The sequence below is a fragment of the Sus scrofa genome, chromosome 4 (assembly GCF_000003025.6).
Source record: "Sus scrofa isolate TJ Tabasco breed Duroc chromosome 4, Sscrofa11.1, whole genome shotgun sequence".
Lineage (NCBI taxonomy): Eukaryota > Metazoa > Chordata > Mammalia > Artiodactyla > Suidae > Sus > Sus scrofa.
The window spans coordinates 106,579,088-106,601,091 of NC_010446.5; the positions used below are offsets into that span (position 1 = coordinate 106,579,088).

The 22,004-nt window shown below is 39.1% G+C and overlaps 1 protein-coding gene across 9 annotated transcripts in view; it reads right to left on the bottom strand.

Annotated features, from left to right (window-relative positions):
• HIPK1 (homeodomain interacting protein kinase 1) overlaps positions 1-22,004 on the bottom strand; it is a 56,165-nt gene that overhangs the window by 8,138 nt on the left and 26,023 nt on the right. For 7 of the 9 annotated variants that reach the window (XM_021090017.1, XM_021090018.1, XM_021090016.1 and 4 more), the window contains exons 4-14: positions 18,364-18,483; positions 17,442-17,528; positions 16,570-16,754; positions 15,818-15,980; positions 14,691-14,916; positions 8,741-8,862; positions 7,323-7,457; positions 4,309-4,451; positions 3,387-3,569; positions 2,704-2,910; positions 454-695 (exon numbers count right to left, since the gene is read on the bottom strand). In XM_021090017.1, coding sequence (XP_020945676.1) covers positions 454-695; positions 2,704-2,910; positions 3,387-3,569; positions 4,309-4,451; positions 7,323-7,457; positions 8,741-8,862; positions 14,691-14,916; positions 15,818-15,980; positions 16,570-16,754; positions 17,442-17,528; positions 18,364-18,483 — 1,813 coding nt within the window. The remainder of the gene's footprint in view (positions 1-453; positions 696-2,703; positions 2,911-3,386; positions 3,570-4,308; positions 4,452-7,322; positions 7,458-8,740; positions 8,863-14,690; positions 14,917-15,817; positions 15,981-16,569; positions 16,755-17,441; positions 17,529-18,363; positions 18,484-22,004) is intronic. The other 2 variants (XM_021090012.1, XM_021090010.1) reach the window with 1 other exon arrangement.

Here is a 22,004-nt window from a genome sequence, read left to right on the forward strand (position 1 = left end):
TAGGAGAGAATTCCCATTGTGGCTTAGCAGGTTAAGAACCTGACACAGTCTCTGTGAGGATGTGGGTTCAATCCCTGGCTTCACCCAGTGGGTTAAGGATCTGGTGTTGCCAAAAACTGCAGTGTAAGTCACAGATTTGGCTCGGGTGCAGTGTTGCTGTGGCTGCAGTGTAGACCTGCAGCTTCAGTTGTGATTAAGACTCCTAGCCTAGGAACTTCCATATGTCGCAGGTGTGGTCATAAAAAAAGGAAAAAGAAATAAGCACAGGAAGATAAACTGATGGCCCAAGATAATTTCGCATCACAAGGAACTGATTTCTGAATTAAGTAATTTTTAAGAACATCTGTGCCTATGCCACTGGTCTATATACCACTGGTGTTGTATAGATTAGAGCAAAATATTAACAACACACACATCAAAGGAGAACTCAACTCCAGCTGTGAAAATACTCACCTGAGGCCTGGGTTGCTACAGTGCAGTCACCAAGCTGAGTTTTCAGTGGAGGCACAATGATGGTGCGGGTGCCAGTGCCATCCCCCACGACTCTGCCAGGCCCCTCGGGAAGGGGTCCACTATTGCCCCGGAGAGCACTGAGGGTATCAGTGGAATATGGGCTGCTCAAGGAAGAGTCAGAGTCTGGAGAATCATTGACGGTGACATAACTGATGACATTAGACCTTGCCTTCAGGCCAGAGCTGACAAAAAGAAAATACACAGAAATTCAACCCCCTTTTAGCAATGCTTCTTTGATGGTCTCTAGTCCTTCCTTAGTAACGATGATGAAGATCATGATGATAATAATAACAGTAGCAGCAGTAACTTCTGAGAACTTATACCTTCTTGGAGGTCCCGTCGTGGCAAAAAGGAGAAGAAAAATAGATCTTATCTTTTCTTTTTGCTTTTTTTAGGGCCACACCCATGGCATATGGAAGTTCACAGGCTAGGGGTGGAATGAGAGCTACAGCTGCCAGCCCACACCACAGCCACAGCCACAGCAACACCAGATACTTAACCCGCTGAGCCACAATGGGAACTCCAAGCACTATCCTTACACACATGTGTATCCTCTACACATTTCTCACTGAATCATCTCAACACTTTTAGGAAGTAGGTAGTATTATCCTGGTTTTGCGGATAAGGGAACTGAGGCAGAGGGAGATTAAGAAACTTGATCAGGAATTCCCATCATGGCTCAGTGGTTAATGAATCCGACTAGGAATCATGAGGTTTCGGGTTGGATCCCTGGCCTTGCTCAGTGGGATAAGGATCTGGCGTTGCCGTGAGCTGTGGTGTAGGTCGCAGACACAGCTTGGATGGTGAGTGGCTGTGGCTGTGGTGTAGGCCGGCGGCTACAGCTCCGATTAGACCCCTAGCCTGGGAACCTCCATATGCTGCGGGTACGGCCCTGGAAAAGACAAAAAGACAAAAGGACAAAAAAAAAGAAAGTTGATCAAAGTCACACAAGTGATGAGAGGATGAGGACAGGATTCAGACCCAGGACGGAATGACTGCAGAGCACACACCTCTAACAACTACTCCGTGTTGCTTCTCAGCCATTTCCACTCACAGTTACTTCAACAATATTCTTCCAACACCACTTCTTTTCCATATCATCCTACTAGGCTACCAATGGTTCCTTACTGTACCTAATCAAACTTCTCACTACAGGTGTTTTTTAAAAAGTTTCTTCACAACTGATCCCACCTTACTAACTTGAGTTTTCCTTAATTTTTAATAGGCTTGGCTCCAGTCAAAGCAATCCTGCTAGTCATATAATTATGGCCATATTAGGCCCCTTCTCCTCACTGCAAAGTTTACCTCTTTCCTTCCCCAAATCACTTCAAAGACCACTTTCAAAACTGAGCTTCAAGTCTACTTACCATTTGTAAGTACTCTTTTGTAACTGTAAATACCATTTTGTAAATAGCCCTTTTGAAGTATTTCATTCTAAACTTACTCTTTCAAGTTCATTTAAACTTCATTTACATATGACTCTGTTAGGTCTCCTAAGTTACTTTCCTACTTCCTCAGGTAAAAGTAGAGTTATTTCTTCTTTTCATATGCCTGACACCAAAAACCCAATGAAGAACAGAGAACAGTGAAGGCAACTGACTCTGTTCCCTCGGAGAGAGATGTGTATCACTGTTCTTAAATGTGGCCACTCTCTTTTAGGTGACTGCCCAATTAAGGATTTGGATTAAGGTGCTGGAATAAGAGGAAATAATCTGGTACTTAAATTCTTAAACTGAATGACCATATAGCAGAGGGGGTAAAAGAAGGTAGCTTAAAGTTCTACCTCTTCCAAAGAGGCAGCAAGTTGCAAATCTACCAACTTGTTCCAATTAACTGTTGTTTATAGGCTTCTGCTACAGTATCTATTTTCAGATTCTGAAATTCCCTAAAGACAGGGGATCATGTCTGGACATCCAAGCTAGGAAAGCCTGACAAAGTAATATATACCTTCCATCTAATGTATCTGAAAAAGCTCATTTAACTGATGAACATATATAATATTACAGAAAACTTGACAAGGCTCAGTTATGGAAACTTGAGTGTTCTGGCTCACTCATCCAAGGCCATACTTCCAAAATATTCCTTTTCAGTCCTTTCTTTCATAGCCCAAAATGGGCCACTTGCCTCAAACCAACAGACTAAGACCAAGGGCGGGAGCTACTGAGCCAGCGAACCATTCACCTGTCTTACCTATTGGGCTTATATTTGTTGTCTTCTTCCTCATCAGTGTCACTGCGGATAGTGATGACACTCACAGGAGGGCTGGGAGTATCTGGAATGATGATTGGCTGATGCTGATCTTGTACAGGGACTAGGGAATTATAAGAAGATGTGGTACGGAGGGGGCTGCTTCCAACTAGAGAATAGACTTGAGAAGGCAGAACATCCAGAGAGGACCTGTTGGAAAAGGTCGAAGGAAAGATCATCCAGTGCCTGGTCCCCAAAACTATTTATCTTTTACCTAGAACTCTTTCAAATTTGCTCTTTGATTCTCTTACAGAATCATTAAGCCAATACACTTTGCTATAAACGTTCCAATAAAAAATAAACTAAGCACTTTAGCCAGGGTTTCCAGGGACAAGAACATACATTTTATTTTTGTATGTTCTTTACCCCATGGTTAAATTTCACTTTGTAAAGTAGGCAGAAAAATAAAAGTATCAGCAAAAAGAAGGCTGGATTCAAAGTGGCAGCAGAAAGAAATGATTAGCATAACCAAGACACCTCTGTATACATACTCAAAGGTTAGCTCTTTTCAACTGGCAGCTTTTTGCTGCTTCATAGCCAAAGTATCTATAGCACAACACTCTAAATGCCAGGCAACATCTCTCTCAAACTGACAATTTTAATTATTAGTCCTAACAAAGACTTACTTAGAAGAGACTGGAGCAGACTGCTTATTCTTCTTTGAAGGGAGGGAACTGGATTGTTGTTGTCTGACAACATGGGCAACGCCAACATTAAGGGGCTGAGCAGTGGCCAACGTCACATGGTTAGTTAGCAAGGACGGCTGCTGCATAATAGTGCTGTACTGGTTGCCATGAGAGTGGGCATTCCTGTATCAAGAGAAAGAAGAGTGAATGCCTAAAACAACTGGGAAATCAGGACCAAATGCAGTTAAAATAACCAATAAAGCTGTTTTATTTTTACAATTGGGTTTCTAGATTACAAGCCTTTGGAGTTTTCACTGTATAGTTGCCTTTTTTTTTTTTTTTTTTTTGTCTTTTTGCTATTTCTTGGGCCGCTCCTGCGGCATATAGAGGTTCCCAGGCTAGGGGTCAAATCGGAGCTGTAGCCACCGGCCTACGCCAGAGCCACAGCAACGCGGGATCCAAGCCGCGTCTGCAACCTACACCACAGTTCACAGCAACGCTGGATCCTTAACCCACTGAGCAAGGCCAGGGACCGAACCCGCAACCTCATGGTTCCTAGTCGGATTCATTAACCACTGCGCCATGACAGGAACTCCAGCAAAGCTTTTATTAAAGAAAAGCAAATAACTCCCAGGGCTGCTGGGAGTGGGGAGAAGAGCCCCCACCCCGTATAGTTTCTAATTGCGTAAGATTTTCTTTAAATCTGAAGAAAATAATTCCTGAACTTACAACCTATTATTTTCTTGTATTCAAGTTTTCTTACAACTCTGACTCTTAGCCTGGTATGGATTCTTTTCTCCCAGGATTTCACAGATAATCTCTTCTTTCCTTTATTTTTTTCCTGTCTCACCAAATCCGAAAGTGTTCCTACTCTAAGGGATCTGCCCTTGCAAAGCTCCCAGAGAGGAACACAGGCACTTGCCTCCAGTCTGTGAGCTGCTGGCCACTGCCCATGGCCTCTGGAATCACTGCTGTGGGCTGGACAGAGTTGTGTAGAGCCACCCCAGGCAACTGTTGCCAAGTTGAAGGCAGGAGAATTTGTTGGGTTCCTCCAGGCCAAGCCTGCTGTAAGGAAACACACAAAGAAAAAATCCAGACTTGATTCATTCTTGGCTTTTTATTCTGTTTTTTAGATGAAAGAAAAATTCGTATCTAAAAGAAGTTGCTCGTAGATTGTTAACTTGCAGAGATTAAAAAAGAAAGTCAGAGGGGCTCAAGGTTCCAAGTCTTATGAATAGGGAAAGAGGACACGCTGCTTCCTCTTGGCCACCTCCATAACCTGACCACGAGGGTATTAAAGAGAAGACCCCTGTGGTTAAGAGTTTCTATTATACTGTAAAGTAAAGGAGTCTGAAAGTTCAAAGGTAAGTGCTAGTTAAATGCTGGAGTAACATTTTTGCAGAGTCTTAAGACATCCCTAGAAAGAGTTAAGATAGCTCTCTTGAGATTAAAAATGGGAATTTAAAAATATGAGTGCTAATCAGATAAAAGACATCAGGTCAATTCAACCCATAAAACAAAGGGGAGAATTGTTCCTTTTTAAAAGGGTAGTACTTGGAAAATGGAGCCAGATGTGGATGACAAAAGGCCAAAATCCTTTGGCAAACAAGTTTAAACCAGAAAGAGAAAACTAACTTCATCATTTATAGCCATGGGAGAGAATTTAAAAATATGGCAATAAGAAAAATATGTAAGAAATAGATGCAGGGAGTACCATATTTTGTTTTTATTAGTTACCTAAAATATGTATCACTTGTAGAAACATAACATAAAAACTAATCACCAGAAGAAAACACATTATTTGTAGTTTTTAACAAGCCATGCCACTTGCCACAGACAGCAACAAATATGTTTTCTGTATTTCTTAGAGAAATTGTGGCATTTCCTAAAAAAATGGGAACAGATTTGAAAGTTTCCTTTTTAAACTTGAATTGTACAGTACAATCACCTACAATGCTGGGGTACATATGGTTCTGTTTCTTGAATTTGAAACTGCAAGGCTATCAACAAACTGCTTTAAAAATACTTCTGCAAGTAACAGATCCACTTGTTACAAATACTGGTTCCAAACAAGAAGCCTTCAAATCAGAGAAACTGCAAACACGTCTGCTACCATAAGCAGAATTCAAAACAAAACAAAACAGAACAAAAAATAAGAGAAGTCTGTTAAGTCACACCATGCGTCTTTCCATAAGCCAACACCTGCACAAGACAAAGCATGTAGTTTAATACAGAGCAAGAAATAACATTTCAACGTGAGGCAGAAATCTGGCGTTCCAAGCGACGAACTGTTTTGACAGAGGAAGAACAAAAATATGCAAAGCTTAGCAAACGGCTAATGCAAACTTAAGAGAAGCAGCAAAGGAGAAGTGTCAACTAACATTCCCAACCTCAAAACTCTAGGTGTGCAAGTTAAAACCAGTGGCTTAGATCAGTCAAGTTAGAAATACATCTGATCCCTTACACTCAAGTTTTATGCTTATGCTGTAATTAATTTGGCAGTGACAAAGACTTTTAAATTGAAAACCAAATTCCAGTATGTTTCTGAAAGTGTTTTTCACTCACATGAAACAACAAATTTAAAGCTACTTTGAAAGATGGAGAAATATTAGGATTCAACAGTATCAGTTGGGTTTTCAAGAACTTACTAATTTCATTTTTATTTTATTTTTATTATTATTATTTTTTGTCTTTTTAGGGCCATACCTGCAGCATATGGAGGTTCCCAGGCTAGGGGTCTAATCGGAGCTGTAGCCGCCGGCCTACACCACAGCCACAGCCACTCACCATCCAAGCCGTGTCTGCGACCTACACCACAGCTCACGGCAACGCCAGATCATTAACCCACTGAACAAGGCCGGGATTGAACCCGCAACCTCATGGTTCCTAGTCGGATTTGTTTCCACTGTGCCACGATGGGAACTCAAGAGCTTGCTAATTTTAAATTTTAAATAATAAAGTGCTAGATGTCAAATAAACAATTCTAACTCCCCCAAAGAAACCAAAACACATCCAAAATCACTATTAATAGGTTACAAATCCTGCAATTTATCTCTAAGTCCTGTTTGTTTTCCTATCTCTAAGACCCATTACTGCATTTGCTGATGTATTTAATAACTTTTCCCATGACTTTTGATAACGAAGATATTGTACTTGCATGCAGTTTTTCAGTCCTATTTTCACCTTTGTATAAAGACATATTCGTAAAATACTTAACTTCTCCAAAGCCCCTATAAATGAGCTCACCTTTGATTTCAACCAACAAATGAAATATAATCTAAAAGGGTTCCAAAGGGAACATGTTTAAGTGGAAGATATAAGCTGCCACTGATCATGAGTGGCAAAGAGTTATCTTCATGTGTTTATAGAGGGAAGGTTACTATCAACAGATAAAGAAATAAATTAAGAGCATCTTAAACATCTCTACAGGCACAAAAGTTGTAGAAGCTTAAAACAGAAAATAAAGAAGGAAGCTAACTTGCCAAGGGGTTCAAATTTTGGTCATCCGGGTACCTGTAGCAGAGCCAAATCAAAGGCCATTTCCTTCATTCTCAAGATTCAGAGGGTAAAAGATAGGGCAGAAAACAGGTAACAGTATTGAAGCTTTTTCGAGGCTACACCGAGAGCTTTTATCACACTAGGCTGGCAAAGAAGAATCAATGGAGCTGACTCCTTACAGAGCCACACTGAACATCAGAGTCAAACAGTGCTTCAGCAAATGTTGGGGAGGAAAACAATGAGACATTAAGGATGTAGCAAGAACACAGCCACAAGATGGCACATGCTTCCATGCCCTCTGCAAAGACTAAGTCAAAAAAATTTTTTTGAAAAATGAGAAAACCAGAAGAAAACAGAACAAAAACAAACAGGAAAAAGTAAAAAAAGAAAGAAACCAAAGAAACTCCGTTAGTAACACAATCAAGTGAGGGGAATTACCAGTACAGCGGCAGTCTGTTCAACCAGCGCCGGCCGGCCGGCTGCGCAGCTCAGAGTAAAGGGCACCGCATACTGCGGTGTGATGGTGGCTACTTGAGGGTGGAGAGTTGCTACCATTAGTGGTGTACAGCTTCCCTGAAATGTAGATCAGGCAGGTGAGTGAAACAAACATGGAGGCAGGTTATCTGGATTCAGAAGGGTTTTCATGCCCCCCAGGTTATTACCAACAATACGCAGTAATTTCATATTATTGAAAGTGCATGTACAAAACACATCTTTCCCCTTCAACTGCACATACAGCACTGGCCCACCAGGTCAAATGTCAATGGCCTAAAGCAAAACAGTACAAGAATCCTTCTTGAGTCAGATTCTGAGGATCAGTTCTACAAAACTCAATTCTTAACAAAGGCTTGTATTAAGAATTCCTCCTCTTACAACTCATGAAATAAGTTGGATTTCAGATTTCAGAGAATGTGTCATGGGCCACAAACACTTACACACAGAATGTAAAATACTGTATCTGTTGCTCATATGAACATTTCATGATTTTCTTGAGCATCTTAGTTGCATTTTACATGGCAGATAGAAACTTTTTTAAGCTTTCTAGAGCCTGACCACAATGAATGCAGGAATGTAATACTTGAAGAGGCATCTTTTTTTTTTTTTTTTTAAGTTGTTGGACCTCTGGACCCTGAGCTCTTTAAGAGTGGACAGCAGCTTCTTTTTTTTGCTTTTTAGGCTACACCCTTGTTGGCACATGGAGGTTCCCAGGCTAGGGGTCTAATTGGAGCTACAGCTGCTGGCCTACACCACAGCCACAGCAATGCAAGATCTGAGCCACATCTGTGACCTACACCACAGCTCACGGCAACACCAGATCCTTAACCCACTGAGTGAGGCCAGGGATCGAACCCGAAACCTCACAGGGCCTAGTCGGATTCGTTTCCGCTGCACCATGATGGGAACTCCTTGAAGAGGCATCTTGATGTGATCCAGCCTCTTAACTGTGATAAAAGTCTGAAAGAATGAGTTAAGGGGACACTAAGAGCGCAAAAGGGAAACCTTTTACTTTTAGAATCAAGGTGTCATTACATATGTTCTATACCTTTAAAAGCATCAAGATAAAAAAATTAACTGCATCCCACAAAATTTGAATAAATTCACTCAGGAGACAATTTCTCAAAGTTGGGATATTTATCTCTCCAAGTCTAAGGAAGAGATACTAGCAGAGTTGCAATAGTGTTAGGGATGAGTATGTCAGTCCAGTATAGATGCTGCATTTTAAGTCCACTGAATCATGACCAAGAAAGCTCTCATGGTCAAAGCAAATACCATTTTCTAGGACAAAATATGTTGATTTTCAACAGTATTTCAGAGAACGTGAGCACTACTGAGCATCCAAGCTGCTCTGCTTTTACCTGTGTAAGAACTCCCGACTGTATCTGTAGTGGCTGAGCAGCTGGTGCCTGGGGTACAATTGGCACAGCATTATCCATCCTCACAGGGAATCCAGAGTGCTTTGTTGTTGCCTGTAGTCCAGCTGGAAAAAGCAGCATCAGTTACATTGCTTTGCTAGGTCCAGGATACTGTTTATTTGGGGGCTTTCTGGTTTGTTTTTAGCTTTGTTGTTCAAATAATCCACCCCCGAGGTTTTAGTTCTATGTCCTTAAGACCAAAGAGTTTCACAGAAGTCTGGGGAGTTAAGAAGAGGGAGATTTGATTCCCTGCAGGTTAGTTAATGGAAAGATGCTTGATACAGGGAAGGTTGGATTCAGGAAATTCTAAAAAAATTTTTTTCATCTGACAAAGCTTAAAATATAATACTCATCTTACTCCCATTAACAAACAGTACAGGCAAAAATAAACAAGAAATTTTCAGTTAGTAATTTACATTCACCTTTTAATTCATTAGAGGGGGGACAAAAGCGTAAACATTTAAAAATGTAATTTATTAAAAGCGAGGACTTTTAATTATTTATAACTTTTGGTTAATTATAAGAAAAATTATGAAAATCTCAATATTTATTATTATTTAGTTGCCCTTTTGTTTAGAATATTTTAAAGGGATGTTTTACTCAACCCCTCAAAAACATATAACATAACTCAAAAATTAGTCATATACTTTATCTTTAACCAGTATGTGAACTGAAGGAATTATGTCTAGAATAAAAATATTTTAAAAGCAGATCCTGTAGTTTTTAGAAACACCTTTTTATACTTATTTTAGAAATCTGATCTTGTCACTGACAGCTTTCTAAGAAGACTCTTTTGCAGCTAATGGAAAGCTAGGAAAATCAAGAACTTTTTGCTGCCTTTAAAAGAGTGACCATGTCTCTCTCTCTTTTTTTTTTTTTTTTGCTCTTCAGGGCCACACCCACAGCATATGTAAGTTCCCAAGCTAGGGGCTGAATTGGAGCTACAACTGCCAGCCTATGCCACAGCTCACAGCAACATGGGATCCCCAACCCACTGATGGAGGCCAGAGATCAAACCCTCGTGCTCCTGGATATTAGTCGGATTTGTTTCCACTGAACCACAAAGGGAACTCCCACGTCTTACCATTTTTTATTCATTATCCTCTGAGCACAAATGCTGAATAAATTTTCCTACGGTTGGGAGGATCTCATTCTGGGGAAAAGAAGGGCTCAAGATAGTTCTCCCTTTTGCTAAGGCTTGAGAAGACAGCCTTCAAAAAGCCTTCTTTTAAACCTACCTATCAAAGCTTTCAGTGTAGAAAATTTAAATCTCTATTATGCCTCTAATCACTAATGCCTACAGTTTTCTTAAGTGAGGATATATCCTTTTTTTTTTTTTTTTTCCTCTGTCTTTTTGTCTTTTCTAGGGCCATACCTGCAGCATATGGAGGTTCCCAGGCTAGGGGTCTAATAGGAGCTATAGCTGCTGGCCTTCGCCAGAGCCACAGCAATGCCAGATCTGAGCTGCGTCTGTGACCTACACCACAGCTCACAGCAACGCCAGATCCTTAACCCACTGAGCAAGGTCTGGGATTGAACCTGCAACCTTGAGGTTCCTAGTCGGATTCGTTAACCACTGAGCTACAATGGGAACTCCAAGGATATATCCATTTTAATTAGAATATCCTTCAGTGACATTTTCTAGGCTATCGCCAACTAATTTCTCCAAAAATTACTATGGAGATATTAAATGAGCATAACTCATAAATTCTAATATTGTGTTCAACAAGTCCTCCAATTTCCCATTTCAGTAATTTAAATAATTCAGTAACTAATTTTCACATAGGAAGACTTAATCAAGAAATGTACAAAGTAAGAGAGACTAGTAGAATTAAAAGACTCTAGTAATAACTTTTTAAAAAATGCTACTTACATAAATAGGTAACATATTCATAGAAAAAAAAATGTACCAGCCATTCTTCCAAAGCAATACTATCAAAAAGCTAAGTGACATCAAAATTCTTGTTTCTATGCCCATGGCTAACTACAAGACAGTATTACTGTAACAGCTTCCTACATATTAGTAGGAACTGAGGAGGCAAAACCTTAGGAAGAAATGTTCGCTATAAAAGTTCATCGTTATGTCCCAGGATGATGAAGTAAAAGAGGACAAAATTACAGAATAATAGTTGTTCAACTGGAACAGTACAGAAAGTAGTATTTATATTACTGACCTACAAAATGACTCTAAATAAGTATGAGATTGCCAAAGTAATTTAGGCTAAACCACAGCAAATCAAGACAGTTTAAAATTAGCTTCTTCAGGGAACCCCAAGTGGAAACTAAGAATTAAACAAAGGCAACATAGGAGTTCCCTTCGTGACTCAGTGGTTTAACGAACCCAACTAGGATCCATGAGGATGCAGGTTCGATCCCTGGCCTTTCTCAGTGGGTTAAGGAACCGGCATTGCCATGGTATAGATCGCAGACACGGCTGGGATCTGGTGTTGCTGTGGCTGTGGCATTGGGCAGTGGCTACAGCTCTGATTCGAAACTCCTAGCTTGGGAACCTCCATATGCCTTAGGTGTGGCCCTAAAATAGCAAAAATAAAATAAATAAATAAATACATAAATAAATAAGGCAATATTTTGGACAGGTTCTCCCTGAACTAAATAGGACTAAAGTTTTGTTTTAATTTGTTTTGTTGAACATAACTAAATTAAAAAGCATTGCAATGAGTGTGGCCAAAAACGCAAAAACAAAATAGAACTAAACAAAAAATCCAAACCCAACAAACAAACAAAAAAACAAACATATGGAAAGAAGAATGAAACTGTCTAATGGATGAGGGACTATTCTCCTCTAAGTGTAGGACCTTGTACTGTAAAACAGCAGATGGTGAAAGAAAAGCACGCAGCCCGGAATAGAGGACTATTGGGCAGAAACCAGCATATGCCTGTGGCTGGCAAATCAACTGACAACTCTTCACAGCTATTTGAGTTTTAATATAGAATAATACTTCAAAATATATAAGCTATGGACCCCACTGTCTGGGTTCAAACTGTGGTTCTACCACTAACTAGTCATAAAAATTGGGGGCAGATGAAGGAAAAACTGAATGATCAATTTTCTCATCTATAAATTGGGCATAATGACATTACCCACTTCCCAGGGTTATGAGGATGAATACATGTAAGTACTGAGAACATTATCTAACATGTAGTAATACATATCAGTTTTCATCACTGTCATCAATTTATTTATTTATTTATTTATTTTGGTCTTTTTGCCTTTTCTAGGGCTGTTCCTGCAGCATGTGGAGGTTCCCAGGCTAGGGGTCGAATCCGAGCTATAGCCACCGGCCTACGCCAGAGCCACAGCAACGCCAGATCCGAGCCACGTCTGCTACCTACACCACAGCTCACAGCAACGCCAGATCCTTAACCCACTGAGCAAGGCCAGGGATCAAACTCGCAACCTCATGGCTCATAGTTGGATTTGTTAACCACTGAGCCACGATGGGAACTCCACTGTCATCAATTTAATTAATTAATTTATTTTTTTGTCTTTTCTAGGGCCGCACCTGAGGCATATGGAGGTTCCCAGGCTAGGGGTCTAATCGGAGCTGTAGCTGCCGGCCTATACCAGAGCCACAGAAATGTGGGATCCGAGCCGTGTCTGTGACCTACACCACAACTGATGGCAACGCCGGATCCTTAACCCACCGAGCAAGGCCAGGGATTGAACCTGCAGCCTCATGGTTCCTAGTTGGATTCGTTAACCACCGAGCCACAACAGGAACTCCCATCAATTTAATTTAAAAATTCTCTTTAATTTGGAAATTTAAAAATTTGCTCTATAGCTAGCTCCTCAGGTTATTCAGACTTCCTAAATAGCAAAAAAAATTCCCAAAGCTTATACTTACCTAATTATACCAAAAGGGTTGTTAAAACCACTTTCCTCTCTACCTCTTCAGTTTACATTTTTTATTAAAGGAACTATAAAGTTCTTTTGCCTGATCTTTTTTTTTTTTTTTTTTTTTTTTTGGTCTTTTTTAGGGCTGCACTCACAGCATATGGAAGTTCAGGGGCTGAATCAGAGCTAAACTACAGCCACAGCCAACTTGGAATCAGAGCTGCATTTGTGACCTACACCACAGCTCACAGCAACGCTGGATCCTTAACCCACTGAGCAAGGCCAGGGTTTGAACATGCAACCTCATGGTTACTAATTGGATTTGTTACCACTGAGCCATGACGGGAACTCCTGCCTCATCTCTTAAATATCATGAGAAGAAGGAGAAAACTTCAGAGTCCCACATTTGAAAACTGTTCCAATGAAACTCACTTTGGGAAAGGTGAGGGAAATGGGGGGTGGCTATTTGCTTAGTTCAGTAGAAGAATACTCAACACATGACAACCCAAAGTATAGAATTTACTATAATGAACACAAAAAAACAATTTGGTAAATTAGGCTAAATTTGCATTTACGGGTTTTGAATCTGCTCCTCCGCTCTCCCTGTAGTTTCTCCCTGGTTTACATGGCTATCGCTCTCCTGTCCTCCCGGTAATCTCTCAGTCTCCCCTAGCCCCTCTTTTCCTTCTGCTTGCTCCAACTCTGTCAGAAACCAAACAAACAAAAGAGTCACAGTCAATAAGTAACTGAAGTAAAAAGATAAAAATGCTAACTGCTTCTACATAAACTGCTATGAGAAGCCTGAGTCTTGGTTTATTCCCAGAGGGCACCAACACTGACTTGTCATTAGAAAAGTCAAGGTGTCGTCAGAATACATCCTTAAAAAAAATTATTTAACTTTTTAAATGGCTCACCAGATCAATAAACAAGGAACAATAATGAGAAAATGAGGAAGGATGGGAATGTAAAAATTAAAATCTTATTGTAACACATCAGGTCAGAGCCCCCTGCAGCTATTCTGTTCCTCGGTTGACAGGAGTTTGCAGGAACAATGTAAAATTCACAAGCTGAAGGAGATAATCCTTTTTTTTTTTTTTTGTCTTTTTGCCATGTCTTGGGCCGCTCCCATGGCATATGGAGTTTCCCAGGCTAGGGGTCTAAACGGAGCTGTAGCCGCCGGCCTACGCTAGAGCCACAGCAACGTGGGATCTGAGCTGCATCCGCAACCTACACCACAGTTCACGGCAACGCCGGATCGTTAACCCACTGAGCAAGGCCAGGGACTGAACCCGCAACCTCGTGGTTCCTAGCTGGATTCTTGTTAATCACTGCGCCACGACGGGAACTCCTGAAGGAGATAATCTTAATGCCTTCCCCACACAAATACCTCAGCTTGTAGAATTTTTCAATTCAATAATGATCTGGGGGCAGAGCCTCCTTGCCTGCCCACTTGCATCTCTCACAAGCGTCCTAGCTTAATAAATCTATTTCTTGCCTATCAAATAAATAAATAAACAAATAAATAAATAATGATCTTTACTTCTGAATGTAATCGAAGAGGTTTCTACATTCTTAAACATGATTTTTACATTTTTGAATAAAGTTACCTTTTATTTGGCATGTCAAGTTACCTTTTATTTGTAGTTTTATTTTACAAAGGAAATAAGATCCAATATATGGCAGTTCTGTTTACAAGTTTTTTTAAGATGTATATACTCTGCTATTAAAAGATACATGTTTGTGCTAGATATAGGACACTGGTACAAGACCTCTGCAGGCAAGAAAACTGGTATTAGGCAGTTCAAATAAGGAAATATTAACTGAACTCCTACGTGTCAAACAGTACCATAACTAGATAAATAACCAATGTAAAAAAGGTAAACCAACTTTGTTAATTTCAGTTATCCTCATAATCAGAGACTGAGTTTAAATGTGTCAAAGATCAAAACTAAACAACTAGATAACCTAATTAGGATCTGCCTAAAGGAGGTATGCCTGATAATTCACCATATATGATATAGGAGTTTCCCCACTTACTTTGAAAAGCAGGTGGACATACTATAAACGTTTGCTGAAATGGATCTGTCTGAGTGCAAATCTGGGTGGTTCCAGGCTGCAAGGAAACACCCTGCTGGGCAACTCCAGGGACTGGTGCTGCAGATGATGGGTACAAAGCCGACTGGTAGTTTAGCAGTGAGACATCTGAATTAGCCAGAGAAAGAGTAGCAGCTGCTGCAGTAGAACTGGATGCTAGAACACTGGCCTAAAAACAAAAGGATTATAACTGTATACTGGCATAAACTTTTTTTTTTTTTTCCAGTTGTACCTGTGGCATATGTAACCCAGGTTAGGGGTCAAATAGGAGCTGCAGCTGTCAGGCTATGCCACAGCCACAGCAACACTGGATCCAAGCTGCATCTGGACCCATGCCCCAGCTTGTGGCAATGCCAGATCCTTAATCCACTGAGTGAGGCCAGGGATCAAACCTGCCATCCTCACAGACACACCGTGTTGGGTTTTTAACCCACTGAGCCACAACGGAACTCTGGTATAATCTTTTTTTTTTTTTTTTTTTTTTTTTTGTCTTTTTTGTTGTTGTTGTTGCTATTTCTTGGGCCGCTCCCGCGGCATATGGAGGTTCCCAGGCTAGGGGTCCAGTCGGAGCTGTAGCCACCGGCCTACGCCAGAGCCACAGCAACTCGGGATCCGAGCCGCGTCTGCGACCTACACCACAGCTCACGGCAACGCCGGATCCTTAACCCACTGAGCAAGGCCAGGGACCGAACCCGCAACCTCATGGTTCCTAGTCGGATTCGTTAACCACTGCGCCACAATGGGAACTCCTGGTATAATCATTTTTACATGCATAGAATCTATCCAGAAAAAGAACAAAGTTCTTTCAAATAAATAGAGTCATTTGGTTAAAGTCAATACAATCAACAGCAGTACAAATGGCAAGTTCTACTTATTTGACAATGCTAAGACTATGAGGGTGTGCGTGGATTAGGCCTTTGTGCTTAATTTTTATCAGCAAATGACTGGTAGGTATTATCAGTCTGAAAATTCTTACAAAGCAAGACAACCAAAGCACAGACTGGTTTCTTTACTTCACCTTGTGCTCTTATAGTTTCTACCCAACTTAGGTTTGAGTTAAAATCATTTACCTGATTGTGCACTGTATTGAGTTGGTTGCTAAAACTCATGGTTAGATTTGTGCTTGTATTTGGAGCAACATGTGTAGTGAAGGGACTCTTGATCTGACTCACTGTATCATACATGTGAACCCTCCGCTTGCAGATCTCCATGTTCTGAAAACATGACTTAACACTGAAAAAAGATATTAAAAATTCACTGAAATAAATGCTGAGATTTAACAGGCAGCAAATACAAATCAACATTTCCCTCCCCCTAAGTACTTTCAGAGAAAATGAATCAAAAGTTTTTATAACCATAAAGAGGAAAAATACATGCCTAATTTTTATTCTATTTTATTTCATTTATTTTTTTATCTTTTTGCCTTTTCTAGGGCTGTTCCCGAGGCATATGGAGGTTCCCAGGCTAGGGGTCAAATCGGAGCTGTAGCAACCAGCCTACGCCACAGCCACAGCAACGCGGGATCCAGGCCACATCTGCGACCCACACCACAGCTCATGGCAACACTGGATCCTTAACCCACTGAGCAAGGGCAGGGATCGAACCTGCAACCTCATGGTTCCTAGTCAGACTGGTTAACCACTGCGCCACGAAGGGAACTCCATGCCTAATTTTTAATCTCATGATTTTTCAATAAGAAAACCATAAGTGAGCCAAATATCCAAGTACCAAAGCCAATGCTCATGTGATACTTCCATTTAGCTGTAAGATGGTAACAGAGAACCATATCATGGCAAGATGCCCCAGATCATACTATACTCACTGATTGCTATGTGGAAAATCCAGAAGGTGAGTCATTGTTACAAACTGATGGTTAAGAGTTTTCAGAGGAGTAATTCTCTTATCTGCATCAATTGTTAGCATTTTTTTTAAAAGATCAATGTATTCTCTTCGATCCGCCTTCTCTGCCAACATGTCTGTTCCCTCTAAGTCTGTGGACATATTCACCTTCCAAAGAAAATTTAAAATTATTATACTTCATCATTTAACCTACCATGTTGACATTTAACATCTGCACTATGTATACGTATTTTTATAGAGAGAATATTGATGTGTATATGTGTGTGTGTATATGTGTGTGTGAGTATCTCTCAAGAGAAAAAGCTGAAGAAATTTTTTCACAAATGTAAGCTCTTCTTATACTGTCTAACTAAAATCTTCAATTTGGTACAGTTTTTTAATAGAATAAAGTTGAATAAACTCTTTTCCCTAAAAAATCGGGACCAAAGAAGTTAAGCAAAAGGGATTGCAAAAAAAAAGTGATTGCTATTACTTAAGTTTCTATTACTGAGAAGATTAAATGACTTAGTACATGTTTAAACAAAGTTTGGAACAAAAGCATTAAATAAATTTTAGCTCTTTTGTAAGTATTTAGTAGAGAAAATGGACAGTAAACAATATTTCAAAATATTGAAATGTAAGCAAAAAAAGCAAAGGAGAAATACATAATTCTAAAAATAAACTTTGCTATCCTTTTAACACAAGGCAGAATATTAATGTTTATTTTTCTATAAAAAATGAAAGCATATACTAGAAGATAACAATTTGAACCTCCCCTCAATATAACCAATGGAAGTGTATCTCTGATTAAAGAGATACATAAATGTCTGGCTTTCTGAAACTTTTCATACTCACCTGAGCCATGTCATCTAAACAATTAAAAATGTACTTTCGAGCTTCTTTTGATTTGATTCCAGTCTCCAATTCATGTTCTTCAGGTGTCTATAAAACACAGATTTTTTTAAAAAATTCCATCTGTATGCTAATTATCATATTTTATTCTAAATTAAAGCCAGATTACAAAGAAACAAGTGTTGTCACCCTGCCAACAAGATCACAAACATAAAAGTAATTTACAACCAAAAAAATCTTTCGGTAGAGAGATGAGGTCTTGACACCTGGCCACCCTTTGAACAGTGATAAAATAAATATGCAAGCAGTGATGCAGCACAGTTCCTAAAGAATGTCAATTAAGAAGAGACATTACCATTTTTCTCTAAAAGCTACCTTCAAATGAAACAATATTTCAAATGCTAACTATTCAATAGATTCAGAGGCCAAGAGTCACAGAGTTAATCAAATTACTCAGACACCTCTCAAGTAACAGAAGTAGGCTCAAAAGTAAAAAAGGAAATATTTGTTTCAAGAAAATATGCAGGGTCTTAATGTGGGGCAGTTATCAAATAATGTTGTTTTGTCATATTTATTGAGAATTCTCTAAAAAAAGGCCACTACTAAATCACTCTAGTTCTTCCTATCACTCAACGGTAAGCACTACTCGCCATACCCCCGTCTCAGTTGCTGACTGAAATATATAAAATAACCGCAGTCAAATGGACTGGAGTTTAATGTTTTGTTGTTTTAACCAAAGTTAGGGCCAAATGAGTACAACGAAATAATTTTGAGAAGTATTTCCTCCTGCAAACACACCTTCCCACTGCATCCCCCCCAACCCCCTCCCAACCTCTGCCCTCCTCTACCTCAAGAATAACTAAACTTTGTATTTAAATTGGGATTAAGAAGTACAGGAATGAATAGTAGAGTAGGGGAGTCAGACCTTAAGCCTCCACAGTGGGTACCCCAAATTAGGATCTCTGTTGAAAAACCTGGTTGTTTTCGTTCCGGCACTGAGAAGATATTCAGCTGGCAGGCCTTGTGTTTGTGAAATGTAACGAATCTGAAATGTCAAGACCATCAACAAACATTGATTTGGAGTGAAAAGGGAAATTATTTAAAACTTCTACACTAAAACATTATTAGCTCTAGCCAAAAAAAGAAAGGTATGCAAAGAAATTAACTGTTTGATCAATATAAACAAAATTTATCTGTTAATACATACATATGCTAACCCACTCAGACCATTCCAAATATTTATTCAGTAACTTCCTTGTTACTATACCTGACATTTACGAGGAAAACTCAGTCTTGAAAATGTTCTGTGTGACTTTTTTTGGTTTTTTTTGTAGACTTCTGATACAGAGTTTAGAAAACTTTTAAGAGATTTCTAGGACAGAGCAGAATAGTTTCCAACAAACTATATCATGGATTACCAAGGGTTTGTCTGCTTGTTGATACATCACCAGATTTAAAAGATTAGAAACAAATTTTCATAAGCCTTTTTCTTCCTTGGCTACTCTAGCTCTTATCAACTGCCCCTACCCTAAACTGCCATTGAACTTATCTCTCATCCCATAAAATTAATCGCTTAATTTAGTTTCTCTGTCCCTACATCAGTAAAGGAGGTATGATGTTCATTCATTCAAAATTTACCAAACACTTACTTTGAACTAGACCAACAGTGCTCAAAGTGTGGTCTAAGGGAACCCTTGGGGTTCTCTAAGAAACAAACTATTTTCATAATAATACTAAGAAGTTATTTGTCTTCTTCATCTCTTTCTCATGGATGTACATACAGTAGAGATTTCCAGAGGTGATATGTAATGTCTTTGCTCCAATGACTAAAAAGACATGTACCTGCATATTCTTGTGTTTTCTCAGTTTTATTGTTCACACTTTTATTTGTTTTCACAATTCTCCCTACTCAAAAAAGCAATATGCTTTTTTCCTAACCTACTGAAACAATACAAGAGGTCATTTCTTTTACCATCCCCCCTCCATATATGAATGGCTATATTTAACAAAGAACTTAAAAAGAAACTTGTAAGCAAGGAGATCTTACTTCCCACTTCTCCCAAAAAACTTGCTGTAATTTCTAATGCAATATATATTAATAGATATAAGCTATATAAGAGTCCTCAACAGTTTTTTAAGAGTGTAAAACACAGGTCAGCAAACTATGGCCTACAGACCAAATCTGGCCTGTTGCTACAAGACTATTTTAGACAACAGTAGGATATTACTATAAATCTGTGGGAGCTGCATAGCTGAAAACCAAAATATAGCACTAGCAAAATAGAAAAAAAAAATGTAATGTGGATAAGAACATTTAAGAGTCTCATGCTCTACCAACTGAGCTAGACGGACACATAAGAACATTTTAAATGTGAACTTCTGCATACAAAAAGGGTGAAATATTTAAAATCCAGGATAAAATCTGTACAATGAAATTATTATGCTGGTATTTTTTGTTTTGTTTTATTTTTTAGGGCTGCACCTGTGGCAAATGGAAGTTTCCAGGCTAGGGGTTGAATCAGAACTATAGCTGATGGCTATGCCACAGCTACTGCAACACTGGATCTGAGCTGCCTCTGCAACCTACACTGCAGCTCACAGCAACACCAGATCCTTAAAGCACTGAGCAAGGACAGGGATCATAAATGCATCCTCATGGATACTAGTTGGATTTGTTACCACTGAGCCACCATGGGAACTCCCATGCTGATACTTTAAATGATAGGGTAGAAATACATTTATTGACATGTAAAGAAAGATATTTCATAACATACTAAGTGAAAAAGCAGATTCAAATTAAATATAACCTCACTTAAAAAATTACTATATTTTACTGATTCTAAGAGGCACATTTTTTCATATTAACATCTTAAAATCAAGATATGACTTACAACTGATGGCCATGATAAATCACGGTTTTAGTGGCAGCACTCTTTCTTAGAGGTACAGAAAAATGGTGCATCTTTTAATCAATGATGTCTTAGATTTGATGAAACACAGTATACAGGTTCCTCTCTATCTGTAAGGTTATATTTGAAACTATAGGTAGCATGTATTCATTCATTCTTTCAATAAGTACTTACTGAGTCAGGCAGTGGTGATTTTTAAGATAGACATGGTTCCTGCTCTCACAGACCTTGCAGTCAAGTGAGGGAAAAGAAACTGAATGCATAATTTGAATTGAATAGACATTCTAAAGAAAAATAGGCTTCTACAAAAATACATAATGAAGGAACTTGATCTAGACTGGGAACTGGTGAGGAAAAGGTCCTTGAAGAAGTGACACTATAGCTAATAAATGAGTAGGGACTGACTAACTGAAATGAATGGGTGGTGGAGAAGCATTCCAGAAGAAAACAGTTTGTGTGAGGGCCTGTGCTGGAAGGAAACATTCTTACCCAGGATTGAAATGATGCCAGTAGGGCTAGGGTAAGAAAAGTAAGAAGAAATGGTTTAAGGTCAAATCTAGAGAGAAGAAAGGGGAGGGACAACCCATGTTTAGGGCTCAAAGGCCATATTAATTAAGGATCTCGCCCGTCAGGCTAGGTGATGGAAAATCATGGAAGAACAGGGGAATGGCACGATCAAATCTGTGCTCTGAAAAATCACTCTGGAAAAAAGATTGGAGGGAGGTCAGAGTAGATAAAAGGAGACTGTCTAGTAGCCCAAGTAATGATGAAGAGAGCCAAGACTAGGGTAACAGCACGGGAAAGAATGAGTAGACTCAAGAGGCACTAGGACATAAATGGTCAGGAGACACATGCATGCACATGCATGTACACAGTAAAACTACATTTTCCTTCAGAGAACTTATCTCAATTGCACTGTACAATTATTTGTGTGATTATTTAATGTCTGGTTCCCATTACCAACTATAGCCTCCAGAGGGCAAGTTTTATTCAGTCCTATATCCCTAATATCCAGAGTTATCTGGGACACAAAGTAGGTACTCAACAAACACATGAAGAAAATTAACAAATTAAATATATAAATATATACAAAATATACCAAAACATTAATAGGTTACCTTTGAGGAACAGAACTACTAAAGGTTGAAATTTTTGTCTCTTGGCTTATTGTACCTTTTCCAATTTTTCTACAATGATGCACTTATAAAGTTAAAACATTAAAAATTCTAATATTATAGAATGAGTTTCACTGTGAAAGTATAATGGGAAGATATCATACAGATACTGCTTTTCACATAGCTTAAAATAAAGCGACAACAAAAGTCCCACATTTATGCAAACAAAATATTATTGTCCCTTGTTTTAAATAATTAAAATGTTTGCAACAAAGTTGAAGCCATTAACTAACATCTAGAGAGGGCACAGACATTTCACTTCAAGACTCACAAACATCTGCTATAAAATCTAAATCATAGCCTTTATGAAACAACCACAGCTGATAGCATACTTAATAGTTAAATACTACTTTCCCCCAAAATCAGAAACGAGACAAGGATATCCACTCTTACTACTTCTATTCAACACTGCACCAGTGTGGTTCAATTAAAAGTAGTTAGGAAGTTCCCGTCGTGGCTCAGTGATTAACGAATCTGACTAG